Raw genomic sequence first — 16,214 nt, forward strand, 5'->3', positions numbered from 1 at the left:
CAGAAATCTAATTTAAGTATTTGTGTGATAACTTTAGATACTAGATATTTACAACATATATATAATCATAAAGTGCCATGTATACAGGTATGGTTTTAAATTCGGAATAGTTTTTGCAAAATTTAATAGTTTTGGAAAAACCATGATATAAATAGATTTTTTAAAGCCACATTTTTATTTCTGTAAAATACTTAATACAAGGATATGCCTTTATGCAAGCATTTTTCTTAAAAGATGCAAGAGATACTTTAACTCAGCAATAAGCAATGAGGAATAGGATTCATCTTTGTGTTTTTGGGGATGTTTCACTTCTTAAACTGCGGATATTATCTATTGTTAATGAATATTCTTCAAAATGTTATTTTGAATGGCTGTACACTTTTAGCTTATTCAAAATATTTATATTGGGCATTTAGGCTTTGACTTATTCTATATATATTAACTCTGTGAATATTCTTGTATATAACTTTTGACAGATCTCTGAACCTTGGAATTAATACCTATCAAAAAGGTTCATGGGAAAATATATGGCCACCTTTGGGCATCTTGATGTAAAAGTGTCTATCCTTGAGAAAGCAGGATATGTGAATGCTCTGATTATACTGACTCTGGTTTAGTATACTTTTATGGACAGTTTTAGGAAAGTAAAATGTTAAAATAAATGAGTCCAGACCAATAAAATACAAGGAAATACAAACTGAATTTCATTACTTCTATAAGGTGTTTGCTATTAAAAAAGAAAACAAGATCATGAGATCAGGCAGTCCACCAGTCCACAATATTCTGACATTTTGCCTAGGAGGTAAACACACGCAAAGGTCAGACTGGAGACATGACTAGCTGAAGATGTTAAGGATGATATGAATGTGTTTTTGCTATTTTGGCCCAATGACTGAGTCCAGTTTAGAAACTATTGGCCTGGCAAATGGTGGTCTTGAGTGTGGGATGGTGTTGTAACCAATTTGCCTACTTACTAATCACAGCTTAAAAAACTAATTTCTAAATATACTTTGACAATTTTGTAGCTGATAATTGGACTTTCATTTTCTATTTTTAGTTTCTTTATTAGTAAAGATAAATATTTATGTAGAACAATGAGCTATTTCTGATTTCTTGTATGAATTACATAAAGGCATACCTTGGAGATAACTGTAAATTTTGTTCTGACTACTGTCATAAAGCCAGTATCACAATAAACCAAGTCACACACTGACTTCAAAAATGAAGCCGCAGACCCTCGCAGTGAGTGTTACAGTCCTTAAAGATGGTGTGTCTGGGTTTTGTTCCTTCTGATGTTTGGACGTGTTCAGCGTTTCTTCCTTCCAGTGGGTTTGTGGTCTCCCTGGCTTCAGGAGTGAACCTGCACATCTTCGCGGTGAGTGTTACACCTCTTAAGGTGGCGCCTCTGGAGTCGTTCGTTCCTCCTGTCCGGAGTTGTTCATTCCTCCTGTGGGTTTGTGGTCTCGCTGGCCTCAGGAGTGAAGCTGCAGACCTTCACGGTGTTACCGCTCATAAAGGTGGCATGGACCCAAAGAATGAGCAGCAGCAAGACTTATTGCAAAGAGCAAAAGAACAAATTTTCCACAGCGTGGAAGGGGACCACAGCAGGTTGCCACTGCAGGCTAGGGCAGCCTGCTTTTATTCCCTTATCTGACCCCACCCACATCCTGCTGCTTGGTCTGTTTTACAGAGAGCTGATTGGTCTATTTTACAGAGAGCTGATTGGTCCATTTTGACAGAGTGCTGATTGGTGCATTTACAATCCCCGAGCTAGACAGAATGCTATACAGAAAAGTTCTCCAAGTCCCCACTAGATTAGCTAGATACAGAGTACTGATTGGTGCATTTACAAACCTTGAGCTAGGTACAGAGTACTGATTGGTGCATATACAATCCTCCAGCTAGACACAAAAGTTCTCCAAGTCCCCACCCTGCTCAGGAGCCTAGCTGGCTTTGCCTAGTTGATGCCACTGCAGGGACCCCTGCCTGTCAGTCCCGCCACACATGCCCGCACTACTCAGCCCTTGGGTGGTTGATGGGACCAGGCCATGGGACCAGGTGCCACGGAGCAGGGGGTGGCACCCATAGGGGAGGCCAGGGCCACATGGGTGTCCATGGCTGACAGATCTTGGGCTTGGCGGGCTGCAGGTCCTGAGCCTTGCCCGGCGGGGAGGCGGCTGAGACTCTGCCAGAATTTGAGTGGGGTGCATGAGGGCCAACAGTGCGGGGGGACCTGGCGCACACTTGGCAGCTACTGGCCTGGGTGCTAAGCCCCTCACTGCCGGGACCGCGGCGCCAGCCAGCCGCTCAAAGTGCGGCTCACGGAGTCCGTGGCCACCCGGAACTCACGCTGGCCTGTGAGCGCCACAACGCAGCCCCAGTTCTCCCCCGTGCCTCTCCCTCCACAGCTTCCTGCAAGCAGAGGAAGCAGGCTCCGGCCTTGGCCAGCCCAGAGAGGGGCTCCCGTAGTGCAGTGGCTGGCTGAAGGACTCATCAAGCGTGGCCAGAGTGTAGGCCGAGGCCGAGGAGGCACCGAGAGCAAGCAAGGGCTGCTAGCATGTTGTCACCTCTCACTAATGCTATATACTGTTGGATACCAAATGTAATTCAAAGGCATATTAGAATATAATCTGGAAAAAGACTAGAGTCAATTGTTATTATATAGCAAAGAAAGTACAATGTATTTGTGTAAACAAATGCATACACTTTTAGTAAGTATAGATTAGATAAGTTTTTTCCAAACTATTTTATTGCATTGATAATGTGTGTTGAAATTTATGGCATCTTAAAATCAAGGAAACAAAGTCTCATTAATAAGTAAACCCAGCTGGCAGTGATGAAGGTGTGGAAAATCTCATCAACATAAGAGAGACTTCAGAAACTTTTCTAAGTAAATTAGTGCATTTTGGACATGAAAAAAATAACATTTTAAATCAGAAAAAAATGAATATGCAAAAATAATGATGAAAAAACTTACTCATTTTAGGAAAATAGATTTCAACTTCACAGTTTACAGTGAAGTAAATTGCATTATGATTCAGAGATTTTATTATAGGAAAAAACAAAAGCAATACAAAAGTATTACTAAACGTTTTTATAATGTTAGGAGTGTGAATGTTTTAAAATGCGATAGAAGATCATAAACAAGAAAGGAAAGGAATGCAAGACATGATTACAAAAAGATCTCTGCAGCTTGGGAAGCAAACAAGTAAACAGAACAAACTATGTCACAAATAAAGTTAAAAACAATTTTAAGTTTAATGTTTATATCATATCAGTGAGAGGCAATAGTTGATAATTGTTAAAAGGCTCTTGCAAATCTACAAGAAAATTAATAATGCCCGAGCAAAAGACACGAAGAGCCAGTTAACAAAAGCAAAAACAAAATATAAATATCATGTAAATATACAAGAGGGTTCTGTCCTCAGCAATATTTGAGTACATAATCTCAACATGATTATAGAAATGAGATCTTATACTTTGTCTATCACATTGAAATTGAATGCAAAGGAATTGAGAAATATGCACATCTCATTCATTACTAAATATCTACAAAGTTCCTGAAGAGTAGTTTGGCCATGCTGATCAAAGTTTCATGATTTAGAATAATACTTATGTTGTTTTTCTCAAGTAGCCTTTACTACATTGAAAAAAGTTTTCTCCTATCTGATGAATTTTATTAATTACATTTTTGGTATCTATTGACATAAGCACAAATTTTTTAGTAAGTTGGGTGTATCAGATTCATAAAAAGGAAAATTAAAATATTCAGCTATTATTGCACCTTTGTCTATTTCCCTTTGAATGTCATGTAATTTGTTTCTCTATAGCTTTTAAGCTAAAATGCTGTGTTTAAGTTCTATATTTCTAACTACAATTTTTTAATAAACTGAACTTTTAGTGATATAATGTGCTTCTATCTCTTTTAATAACTTTAATCTTAAATTCTACTTTCATATTATGTGCCATCCATATTTTCTTTGTCTGTTGAAATTTTCAAGGTTGTTTCCATTTAAAATTTAAGTATGTTTATTATTAACAAAATATAATTGGACTTTGTTTGCAACCTAATCTGACATGCTGTGTCTTATGGGGAAAGGCATGTCTTCCTCATTTAGTGTAACAGTTGATATACTTGATTGCTATTCTTATTCCATCAAAATTGTTTAATGGTAGCTAATTTGTTTTTACTTAGAGTTTTGTTTTTTCTCTTATATTAGATTTTGTAGGCTTACTTTATCTCTTTTTCCCCTGTTTTCTTTTTTAATTCAATGGTGAATTTTTGGTACATTTCTCTTTCCAGATACTTACAATAAATTCCATATTTTTGTCCTTTACTAAAATTAGATAATGAGTCTTCTTTCTTCCAGTGTGTTTTACTTGCCTGCTGTGCTCCACCCTCGCCCTAACTAAAGTAATATGAACCCTACTAGATGCAGACTATTTATTTATTTTTATTTATTATTTTATTTTTTTTCTGAGACAGAGTTTTGCTCTCGTTGCCCAGGCTGGAGTGCAATGGCATGACCTTGGCTCACTGCAACCTCCGCCTCCCAGGTTCAAGAGATTCTCCTGCCTCAGCCTCCCAAGTAGATGGGATTATAAGCATGTGCCACCATGCCCAGCTGATTTTGTATTTTTAGTAGAGATAAGGTTTCACCATGTTGGCCAGGCTGGTTTCAAACTCCTGACCTCAGGTGATCCGCCTGCCTTGACCTCCCAACGTGCTGGGATTACAGGCTGGAGCAACCTCGCCCGCCTGGTGCAGACTATTTATTAGTTTCTCTTTTCAGCATATATCCTATGAGAGTCCTAATTAGCACGTAAGTTATGTGTTCATGATCACACAGTCATCATCTATTTGAATTTATTGTATTGCAGGGCTTATTGTCCACCATTTTTACCTCTCCATCTAATCTTCCCCTATATAAAATTCTGTCTCCTGAATTCATTGGTATTTGGTTAGAATACTGTTTTGAATATTTTCTTCACACACACTGCATGAGTGATCTACTCTCTGAATCCATGTGTTTCTACAAATGTCTTTCATCGTGTTCAGAGAACAGTTTCTTTAGCAGGTTAGAGAATTATAAAGACACACTCATTTTATCTTAGTGACATACATGTTACTCTATTGTCTTTCAGTGATATTAGCAAGAATCTGATACTATTCTAATAGTTTTTCTTTTGTGAACTAGCAACATTTGTTTTGCAACTGAGAACTTGTAAGATTTTTCTACCAATGATTTAATTTTCCCCATCGAATATGCATTACTTCAATGATTAGAAACAAAATTCAATAAAACTAGGTCCTCAAAAACAACTTCATAGCCATCATGTAAGTCCCAGAGATACTATAAGAGCATTACTCATCTTTACTGTACCGTCGATTGATAGATACAGTAGACTGACAGTTTTAAAGTCTTTGGTCATTTGAAATAAATGTGTACAATTTTGTCCTATCGTGCAATGAGCAAGACAAGTGATTTCCAATATGTACAAACATAAGATTGTTTCATTTCATTTACCTTCTCTACTTATACTTCATTTTGTTTGTTTTTCTAATATGTGTATATTAATAGTTCTGACAAAGAGAACCAAAAAATTGGTAATAATATAAAATGGGAACATTTTCTTAAGTGCTACATTTCCTTCAGAAAATAAGTAAGTGTAAACAGAAACAGAGACTATTCTATACAGGTACTGTTTGTTTGTTTTTTTCCTGGCTTATACATATTTTTCAAAGTCTGACTCATAGTCAAAGGGACATTTTTCCTTCAAAAAGTTTTTGAAATGGACCAGCAGTTTCAAGCACTTTAAAAATTCATTCCCAATGAAGATACTGAAAAATAATAATAAATACCCAGCACAAACGTTTTATTCTTGTATAACTCTGCTTTATTTTATCTTTACAATTGTAACACTTCTCATTTGATGAATTTTACATTTCCTTTAATAAATTGAACTTGAGTTCATGGTCAAGGAAATGTGAGTTACATTATGTGCTTTATAATCAACAATGCAAATGTGAGAAGTGTATCTTCAGTATTGGATATCTGTTTTTATCTGACTTGTTAATCAATAATTCTGCACATGGGAGGATATATATTCTGTCCTGCACTTAAAGATTCAGGTGCAAAAGCAATTTCCTGAGGGGAAGAAAAATGTAATTCTGTATCTTCCTTTTGGTACCTTTCCTTCTCTTATAAAGAGCATGCTTTTCATTTCATGAATTTTACATTTCCTTTAATAAACTGAACTTGAGTTCATGGTCAAGGAAATGTGAGTTTACACTATGAGCTTTATAAGTCTATTAATTGTCCTGACTGATTGAATCCATCCTGTATTCATTGTAGTTCTTTTTTTCTCTCCTTTCTGGTGATCTTTTCTTCCTCCTTATCTCTTTACCTGTATTTTTGCCTTGGTATTCACAAAATAAATACAAACCATAGAAAGTTCATAATTGAGAAGGATAATGATGATTTTTTAAAGTCCCTCATAGTACTGATATGGAAAGAGAATTCCCAGTGCTGTTGAAAACAAATGAGCCCAGCAGCTGCATTGGGGAAAAAGAGGGGGGAAAAAAGTTTTCTATGTTACTGTTACTCCACCTTTGAGACAGAGGGCCTGTTTCACAAGGAATCACATAATGGTTATGGTCATTTTAGTGTTTAAATTTACGGAGCAACACTGGCAATCACGTCCAAAGGGAAAATGTGTACAGGAGTGATGCTGCTGTTAAGGTTCCATAGATTTCAAGTTGTTATAATCAATTCGAGCCCGGCCAGTAATATCTCAAGTGATAAAAAAAAAGAGACGATTCTTTTTTCTTTTTATTTTTCTCCATTTTTGGTCAATACATTAAAAAATGAAATACAAACTAAAATCTTATTAAGATTCTGGAATACCAGTGTCTTATAAAGCAAATAAACTTCTATCCTATTATACAAAGAAGGTAACATAATCATAAGGTTTGTGGTCAAAAATGTTTCATTACTAGGGGCCTCAATATCACTCTTGAATTTGGAGAATTATATGCTCACTCTTTATGTCTTATTAACAAGTACACTTTATGATAAAGTACACTTCACTCTTCAATGCTAAAAAATAACTCGGGCTTTGGAGTCAGACAGTCTTAAGCATAAAAACTGTCTACCGGATTCTCTTTCTACACTAGCATGATTTAACCCATCTGAGCTTTAGTTTCCTCTTAAGTAAAATGAAGACAATATCAATCATTGCATTGTTGCAACAATTAAGTAAAATAAAATATGCCATTTAACAGAGTGCTTGAAATACATGTTTTCTCTGAAATAATTCTTTCATACTATCGGGTATAAATCTTGTTAATCTACTTGTTGATGTAACTCCAAAATTACTAAACAAGTAGCTAACCATAAACAACAGAAACAAAGTGCCTACAAATATTTTGAAAATATATTTTAGACATATGCATCTGTTTATTATGTTAACCCCCCATGTAGTTTACTGGCAAGTTGGGCTGAACCATGTGGAACCCTAAAGGCTTTTTCTGGTCAATGCTGAAAGCAAAAATACATGGAGAGGCTTCCTTTGTCGTTTTTCTCTGCCTTCACATCCTACCCTCAATCCTCTGCGCTTTATCACTTGATTGGTAAGAAGAAGCAAACATAAGGAAGAAGACATGAAGGACAACAAAAAATGGAGGGTGGGAGGCAAAACAAGAGCACAATAATGCTCATACTCATGCTTGTAAGCTGAGATAGAACATGGGGAGTTAGAAGGAGAGGAAAGGGGTCCATTTAGAGATGAAGCACAAAGAAAAACAGCAGGCTTGCCCCTTTTCTCAGGAGCTGAGAAATACCATGCTCTTGAATCTGACTCATGCTGTGGAAGAGAAGAAGGGAGTCGTGAGCTTTCTCCTACGAATAGACAATTTATGACTGTATAGTTGACTGTGGAACTATTGATACGCCTTCTGAAATGTCCTCAGTTAATTAAGGCACATCAACTTTTTATGGCCAAAAGTGACTCCCCATCTTACCCTGCAAGAATGTTCCTCCTCTGCTTCTCCCTGTTCTGATAAGAGGATCAATTTATCCACCAGATCCCTCCAAGTCAGAACGTGGATTTCATTTTTGCTGCTCCTCTCTCTTCAGCCAACTCAAATATCCATTCAATCTCCAATCCCCATTGATATTTTAAGATTATTTTATTATGAAAAATTTAAAATATAGACAAGAAAAATATGATATAAAAATTTGTATGTAGCCATCACTTGTTTAATCCTACCCTCTTTTCTTTATCTTCTCCAAATCAGACTCGTAACACCTAAATATGTCTGAAATATTCCTACTTCTTCCTCGTTGATTCTGCTTTGGTTAGTTCCTCAAGTCTTCTAGTGTTCTACCAGAGCTACTTGGGCCTTAGTTTTCTTTATACTTGAAAATGTGTTTGGAAACTCAAATCCAATCATATTTATCCTCTACATAAAATCTGTTGATGGACATCCTTTACCCACTGGATATAATTCCAAATTCTTGGCAAGCGTTTTCTCAGTTTCAGCCATGCCTACCTGCACAGATTCTTGCCCTGAAGCCTCGTGCCCAGTGTCTGACAGTACAATTCTCCTCTAAATTATGCTGTTCCTGCAGGCCTCCAGGCATTTAGGTAAACTTTTTCCTTTGCCTGATTGGATTGTGGGGACCCCTTTTGTTTGTCTAAACTCTTGCTTATACTTCAGTGCCTGACTGCAAACATCACTTCCTTTTCTAATACTTCTCTGTCAATAATCTTTACACTTTGATCTTGCAAATGACCTGAGGAAGCTGTTTTCTTCCAGTTGCCACTGTACTACTAAATACCTCTTTTATTTTTGACACACACTACAATCTAATAATTTGGATGTTGGTACATCATCTCCAGTAGCTATGGATACCTTTAAGTTAGGAGCTGTGTGTATGCCTGTGTCTTGCTGTGCTTAACTCAGTGTGTCAGAGGTGAACCAGGAAGAATTTTTTCTCAGAGAATACCAAATATTTTTCCTTATTAGAACAATTTGATAACATTTTAAAATATATCTCCAATATAATCGTATTTTAAAGAATTTTTCAAGGGACATCTTAATCTAAGTAGTTTATTTTACAATCCACCAAAATTATACAGTGAGTTACAGGGATTAGGTAGTATAACTGGTGAACTGATTTGAACATTAGAAATAAGAGTGCCCAAGAAGCAGAATTTTATTTTTCTATATTATACCCATCCAGAGAAACTTTCTCCTTGAAGATTAATTATTATGAAGTTGGACCCTGGAAAGTTTAAGGCAATTTAAATAATTCATTTTATATATTACTTCACAAAGATAATTTCTTGCCTATCTCCACTATCTTGAGGGAAGAGAGAGGTTACTTTCAGATAAGTGGTATTTTACCGAACAAGATTTGAGTTGGACCATTAGGGAATTTGTCCATATCATATATCCAGCCCAGAAGATAGGGAGGTAGATAAGGAAATATTTTTCTTTCCAAATTCTTGATAAGAAAGCAAAGAGGTCAAGCGCTCAAAACCATACAGCAGGAAGAGACACAAACATTAATAGCAACTTTTGTTTTTTTCTACCTGTTAATGTAGTACCCAAGACCAGTAACAATATTTTAGAGTTAAGCAACATATTGGCAAGTTAATATTTTACAAACAGTCAGTTAGGTGATATAAAGTGGTTCATTTTCTTGGACTCCAACCAATACCTCAGACCTCATGAGTTCTTTTTCTCTATATTTTTGCATATCATTTTTGCAGCTATAGCCCACAAGGGATACAATCCTCATCGTCCTCTATATTACCAATAACTGATATGAGAGCCAATTTCTTTTAAAGTTTAATATCAACTTCTCCCAGTATGCCATGAATGGAGTCAAATTTAAAGATAAAAATGAAAACTTTTATTTTAATAAAAACTCAATTATATGCTTCTGTGTTAACTTGCCTTTAGAATGTGAACTCTGACAGCAGGGCACAGATCCTGACTTTTTGATTAATTTTTACTTATTTCCCAGTATAGACATATTCACTTTTGGGAACTGGGAAACTCCATAAATATGTGAGTAACTGAATGATTGAATCAAACCTAATATGGTTCAACTATTTTGCTTATTTTCAATTTGTGAGCCACTCTCAGTTAATTTTAAGAAACTAATTTCTATTTTATGCATACATAGACATACATATCTACTTTTTGAGTATATATAGCCATATAGAGTTGCATCATATATTTATTTATACAAAATAGGTAAATTAATTAAATACATACATGTTAATAAAGTATTTTCAGCATTTTGTAGAAGACCATTCACAATTTTTCTTACTTTATTGCCCTATTTCAGCAATTTTTCTCTCTTCCTCCTACCTCCATATGTTGTGCTTTAGGGGCATTTGACAAGTGCCTGGTGAAATGCTAAATCTAAACACAGAGTCTTAAATATGCTTTAAAATTTTTTTTTAATTTTAAATTTTTTAAGTGAGTGTGTACTTACTGGTACCACAAGCTACACAACACCACTTTCTATTGCCTGGTTCTGATGGAATCAAACTTTTACATTTCTTGCCTGGCCTATAGAAACTTTTGATAACTCAACCTTCTTTGTTCTTTCATATCTCAAAGTTGTTAGTCTCCAGGAGAAGCTCAAAATTCTTCCCTTGCTGCTCTGCTCTTCTGTCTTCCCAATAATAAATCAGCTCAAATGCTAGGGATTAAAATTTTCAAGGGAATTTGAGATTCCCTCTCAACCTGCCAGGAAGGTATCTATGGTAAAATAAAAAGCGATCTGATGCCACAAAGAAAAAACTCTTAGATATGATGCCTGGGCTCCGTCTGCTCTATTTTTTCTCATCAGTTAAAGATAGTAATACCTACCTTCTAGAGCTTCTATAAAGCATTAAGCTAATTAATATTTATAAAACATTTAGAATATATCTTCAACTTTTAGTGATTACTATATGTGAGCAATAGCCAGTATATGAATTAAATGTTACACAACTCACCCTTTAAAAAGAAATTAAGCCTGGTTTGAATAAAATGAAGAATAAAGATTCCAGACATTTTTCAAACCTGACTTGTTTTTACAATTCCCCTATGATTTCTCTCTGTGCTCCCCAATTAGGCTCCTTACAATCTTCAGAATATCCCAGTCACTTTTATGCCTGCACTTTTGTCCAAAATTTTTTATTCCTTTAGTTTCCTTTCTTCGTCTCTTTCTCTCTAATACTTACCTATCCTATATTCTCCAGTTTTAGTCTATAGGTTTTCTAGGGCTGCCATAAAAAATTATGACCAAATTAGTGGCTTAAAATATCAGAAATTTATTCTCTCACAGTTCTGGAGGCTAAAAGTCTAAAATCAAGGTGTCAGCAGAACCATGCTGCTTCAAAAACGTAAAAACATCTAGGGAAGAATCCTTCTTTGCCCCCTCTAACTTTTGTGGTTGCCAGCTATCCTTGTCATTCTTTGACTTGCAGTTACATCTTTTAATCTCTGCCTCTGTCTTCACAAAGTCATCTCTTCTGTGTCTCTATGTCCAAATTTCCCTCCTTCTGTAAGGATGTCAATCATTGAATTACACACCATAATCAAGTCTGACCTTGTTTTTCTTTAATTACATATCCAAAGGGCCTATTTCAAACAATGTCACATTCATAGACACCTTGGGGTTGGGATTTGAGCTATGTTTTTTAACCCACAACAGGGTTTCATGTCACTGGAAAATATTCTCCTCCAGACCATTATGATCATCTCTAAGCAGCACATATATTCCAATCAATTTATTTAACAGATAATATAAATTTGCCTTCTGATATTTAAAAAGGGGTTACGAATCTTTGTCATCCCTGATAAATTATATTGTAAGAGTATAAAGGTAAAGACTGTATTATTTACTTTTTAATTTATTGTATTGTATACTCTTCTGTGGACCAATATAATGCATATAGTTGTAAATAAATGCCTTAATGAATACATGAAAAGATTGCATGCTGAGTAATGCAAATTTTTTCTGTGGAACAATGGATGAAAATAAATAATACATGATAAGCACATGTCAATTTGTAATTTCTGATTTTTCATTTTTAATTTATATTGTGCTTTTGATGGATTATAAAGAGTACTATAAATTCAAAATGAGCATATATTTGTTGACATGGTTATAATTAAATTACATATAAAAATTTGAAAGATATTGCCACATAGATTTAATAGTTACATCTAGTGTTTTAAAGTAAGAGATCCTATTTTGCTTTGCAAATACAAAGAAGATCTCATATTATAAACAAGAAGAAGACAAGTGTGGAATACGGATTCTTTAGTACTAAGGTTTGTACATATAAACATTATATATCTTAAACTATTTAACAGTAAAAATTCCAAAATACTGATGGAAAATAGTCGGAATTTATGTCAATTCTATAAAAATAATCTTTTAAATTGATATGCCAACAGATGATAATGAATGTGGAAATTTAACTCAGTCCTGTGGTGAAAATGCTAATTGCACTAACACAGAAGGAAGTTATTATTGTATGTGTGTACCTGGCTTCAGATCCAGCAGTAACCAAGACAGGTTTATCACTAATGATGGAACCATCTGTATAGGTAAGTTCGGTTATCTAAGTTAGAATTTGCACATATCTCTTATTGTTTATTATCCCCAGAGGTAAAACATATTCAAACCAAATTCTGCCAGACCTTGATTGTACCCTAGGTGTTAAGTACTTTCAGAAGTTTACTTAATGTCTTTATTTCTCCAGTGTGTTAAAGTCTATGGGATATTTATCCGAGGATACAGGAAAAAGGCTTTTTTTTTAATTTTTGAGAGAATAAGTTTGCAAAAATATAAAATAAAAGAGAGAGAAATGTTCATGGAGCCTTGAGATCTAGTGTAGTGGCAAACAACAGAATAAATGTTTATACTTTAGAATAATTTAATACTTCAAGAAAATTGTCATTTGCATTAAAAGATATTGATGCCTTTGGAAATACGCACCCTGTGATGGGTTCTACATATTTTTCAGACAATCATCATTTATAAAATAATTGTTCTAGTGGTTTTATCTCTGCTTTGATAAAAGTCACACTTCAGATACGCATTAAGTTTTTCTGAACACTATAGTCAGAAAATTATTTATAAAATCATGTAGGGTCAGGAAAACATCCTTTGTAGGAAAAATAATTTCAATGTAATTTTTAAGTGATTGTTCACTTATTGTGGGTCTAAAGGGAGGACCTAGACGATTTTTAAAAATATCCTTCTGTTGTAATTTGGTCATGCATGTGATTGATCAGATCCTAGAGAATTGGATTCCAGCCTGAGAAAAAATAATTATTTACAAACTTCAACAGATGAATAATTTTCAGAAGCGAATTCTCTGGAGCCAAAGACTTTAACTTTGAAAATAAATTTTAAATCATCTTAAGCATGGTTTCCAAAAAATATTCAACTCATCAATAACTATTATAATTAATTATGATTGGTAATCTACAAAATTAATAGGTATGCAGAGGCCCTGAGAATGTAATCATGTAGCCAAGGTTAGACATGGGAATAGAATTCAGGAACCTACATGCAACATAGAGAAGGCTAATGTGCTGCTTCTAAATTATATAGCTAGATAAAAGAGATAGATATTCAAGTTAATCTCGATCACACTAAAGCCTTTGATTAGTGTCCTAGTGAGACCTTTTTTTTTTTTTTTTTGAGACAGAGTCTCGCTCTGTCACCCAGGCTGGAGTGCAGTCGTGGGATTTTGGCTCACTGCAACCTCCGCCTCCCAGGTTCAAGCAGTTCTCCTTCCTCGGCCTCCCAGGTAGCTGGGACTACAGGTGCATGCCGCCACACCTGGCTAATTTTTTGTATTTTAGTAGAAATAGGGTTTTACCGTGTTGCCCAGGCTGGTCTCAAACTCCTGAGCTCAGGCAATCTGCCCGCCTCGGTCTCTTGAAGTGCTAGGATGGTAAGCTATGAGACAATATTCAAAATATGTATATGTGAAATGTCTGTATTAAAGAAATCATCCAGTCTCATGTACCCACGCTTCACAACATTTACTCTGCTATGTAAAAAAAGGGAGATTTTATTTTCCTCATTTTATTGCCAATGAAGTGAAGGGCTACTCTAGATTCATACATTTTGGATAAAGGTAAGGCTAGACTCACAGTTTTATATCTAAAAACCCTTTGTTATTTCCATGGAATACTTAAATGTGTAGTAGACCATTCAAATATCTCTTTGATCTGAACCATCCAGATACACTGGATCAAACTTTGCAAGGGTATAAAATATTTAAACATATGAGAAAATAATGCTATTACTGTTGAATGGTAAATTTACCTTTAGTGTTTCTAGAGAAAAGTTTTATTGCAATATAGCATAATAACATACTCAGGAAATAGGAATCAATGAGATTCTGCCCAGAAAACTTACAGTACTTCACCGTTTGTTCTTCTCAAGCCTATATTATTGTTATAGTCTTAGAATGTCATATAATGTGCTTTTTACCTTTAGTAGTTCAGTTCTAATATGTAGCCCTGCAAACTTTAGTGGAAATGTTCCAGTCAGTGAAGAAGTCTAACGTGTAACAACTTAATCACTGTAATTTAATACAGTTTTAACTTTGCTCTCCATTCCCTAATGTCTCTTGTTTGTAGAATACATCTGTCTTTTTATTTGATCATGTTTACTTTTAATAATTCTCAACTCACAAAGGGTTATATTTCTCTGTTCATGTTCCTTGAAGTAGAGAATTTCTGCACTAGAAAACACTGAATCATAGATACAGAGAAAACACAAACACACAAAGATGACTGAATGGCAACATTTTATGGGGGTAGTATATTTGTAATTGAAGACTCTTTCTCTTGATACTCAATTTCTATTGCGGTAAGGTGGAATGGACCTAAGTTTGTGCTAATTCCCTTTTTAGCTATTTTAAGTAGTCGGCAAATGCACTAACCTTATTAAAGCCTAATGCCCAATATTGAGCCCTTCTGTTTCTACCTGGTTTTTTTTGATGGATTATTCAGTGAAAAACTCGTTCTCTAGAAAAATGTTATTTCTCATCAATTTTTGTTGTCCTTAAGGATTAAGCTTTTTTGAGAAGCAGTGTAGCTATTTCGTTTTATTTCAGTCCTGCAGTAATTTTTGTTGCACAATATCATAATCCTCAGGGAATCTGAACAGAGAAACATAAATCTATTTCCTTTTGCATTAGTATATCACCTTACAGTGTATTGCTTCTGATTTGAAATTTTAGCTTATCCTAAAATTTGACATTTCTGGTAATTGTAGTCATTAAAGTCTCTATGAATAAAAAATGGAAGACTTTGATATAGGGCAAGACATGACTCAAGCAAAATTCTTTACCTTTAGTCCACATTCAAATACTGTTTTCCACACATAAGGTCATTTTGCTGCAGAAGGCGCTGGGTGAGATTTAGCACTGCACATATTTCTCCTCCCCTTGGAATCACAGTAAAACGGAACTTCAGAAGTCCAGCTCCTGAGAAACCTAGTTACACACCAGAATTTCACAAATGGGAAAGTTGAGACATCCAATAGTAAAGTTAATCTGCTGAAACCAAATTAATAGAAGCCATGAGTTCCTTCAATTTCACCATGTCTTTTATAGCTTTGTTTACTACTTGTCATGTCCTACTGCCTGGAGTACTCTATGATAATTGTAGATTTTTTTTCTAGCTTTGAATAATATTAAATTTTGTCTTTGAAAATTATTTACTATAATTGAACATTTTATCTTTCTTTGGCAGTCTGTGAGTTACACATTAGAAAACTCTATTATTGATCATAATAAGAATCATAACCATCATATGATCATGTTTTGAAGGAAGATTATGATAAAATGTTGCTGGATTGGCTAATTATACACATGAAAAAACATGACATTATTATCATCATCATTATTATTATTATTTTTGAGCTGAGGTCTCACTCTGTTACCCAGGCTGGAGTGCATTGGTGCAGTTATGGTTCACTGCAACCTGGAACTTCTGGGGTCAAGTGACCTTTCTGTATCAGCTTCCCAAATAGCTGGGACTACACTCCACAACACCTTGTCTGACTAATTTTTAAATTTTTTTTAGTAGAGAGAGGGTCTTGCTATGTTGCGCAGCCTGGTCTCAAACTCCTGGAATCAAGTGGTTCTGCTGTCTCAGCCTCCTAAAGTGC

At 35.1% G+C, this 16,214-nt stretch overlaps 1 protein-coding gene across 2 annotated transcripts in view; it reads left to right on the forward strand.

Moving 5' to 3' along the window:
* Positions 1 to 16,214, forward strand: part of ADGRL4 (adhesion G protein-coupled receptor L4) — a 118,705-nt gene that overhangs the window by 49,820 nt on the left and 52,671 nt on the right. For both annotated transcript variants that reach the window (XM_001100419.5, XM_028832172.2), the window contains one exon: positions 12,473 to 12,625. In XM_001100419.5, the coding sequence (XP_001100419.4) occupies positions 12,473 to 12,625 (153 nt within the window). The remainder of the gene's footprint in view (positions 1 to 12,472; positions 12,626 to 16,214) is intronic.

Source organism: Macaca mulatta, chromosome 1 (assembly GCF_049350105.2).
Source record: "Macaca mulatta isolate MMU2019108-1 chromosome 1, T2T-MMU8v2.0, whole genome shotgun sequence".
Classification (NCBI taxonomy): domain Eukaryota; kingdom Metazoa; phylum Chordata; class Mammalia; order Primates; family Cercopithecidae; genus Macaca; species Macaca mulatta.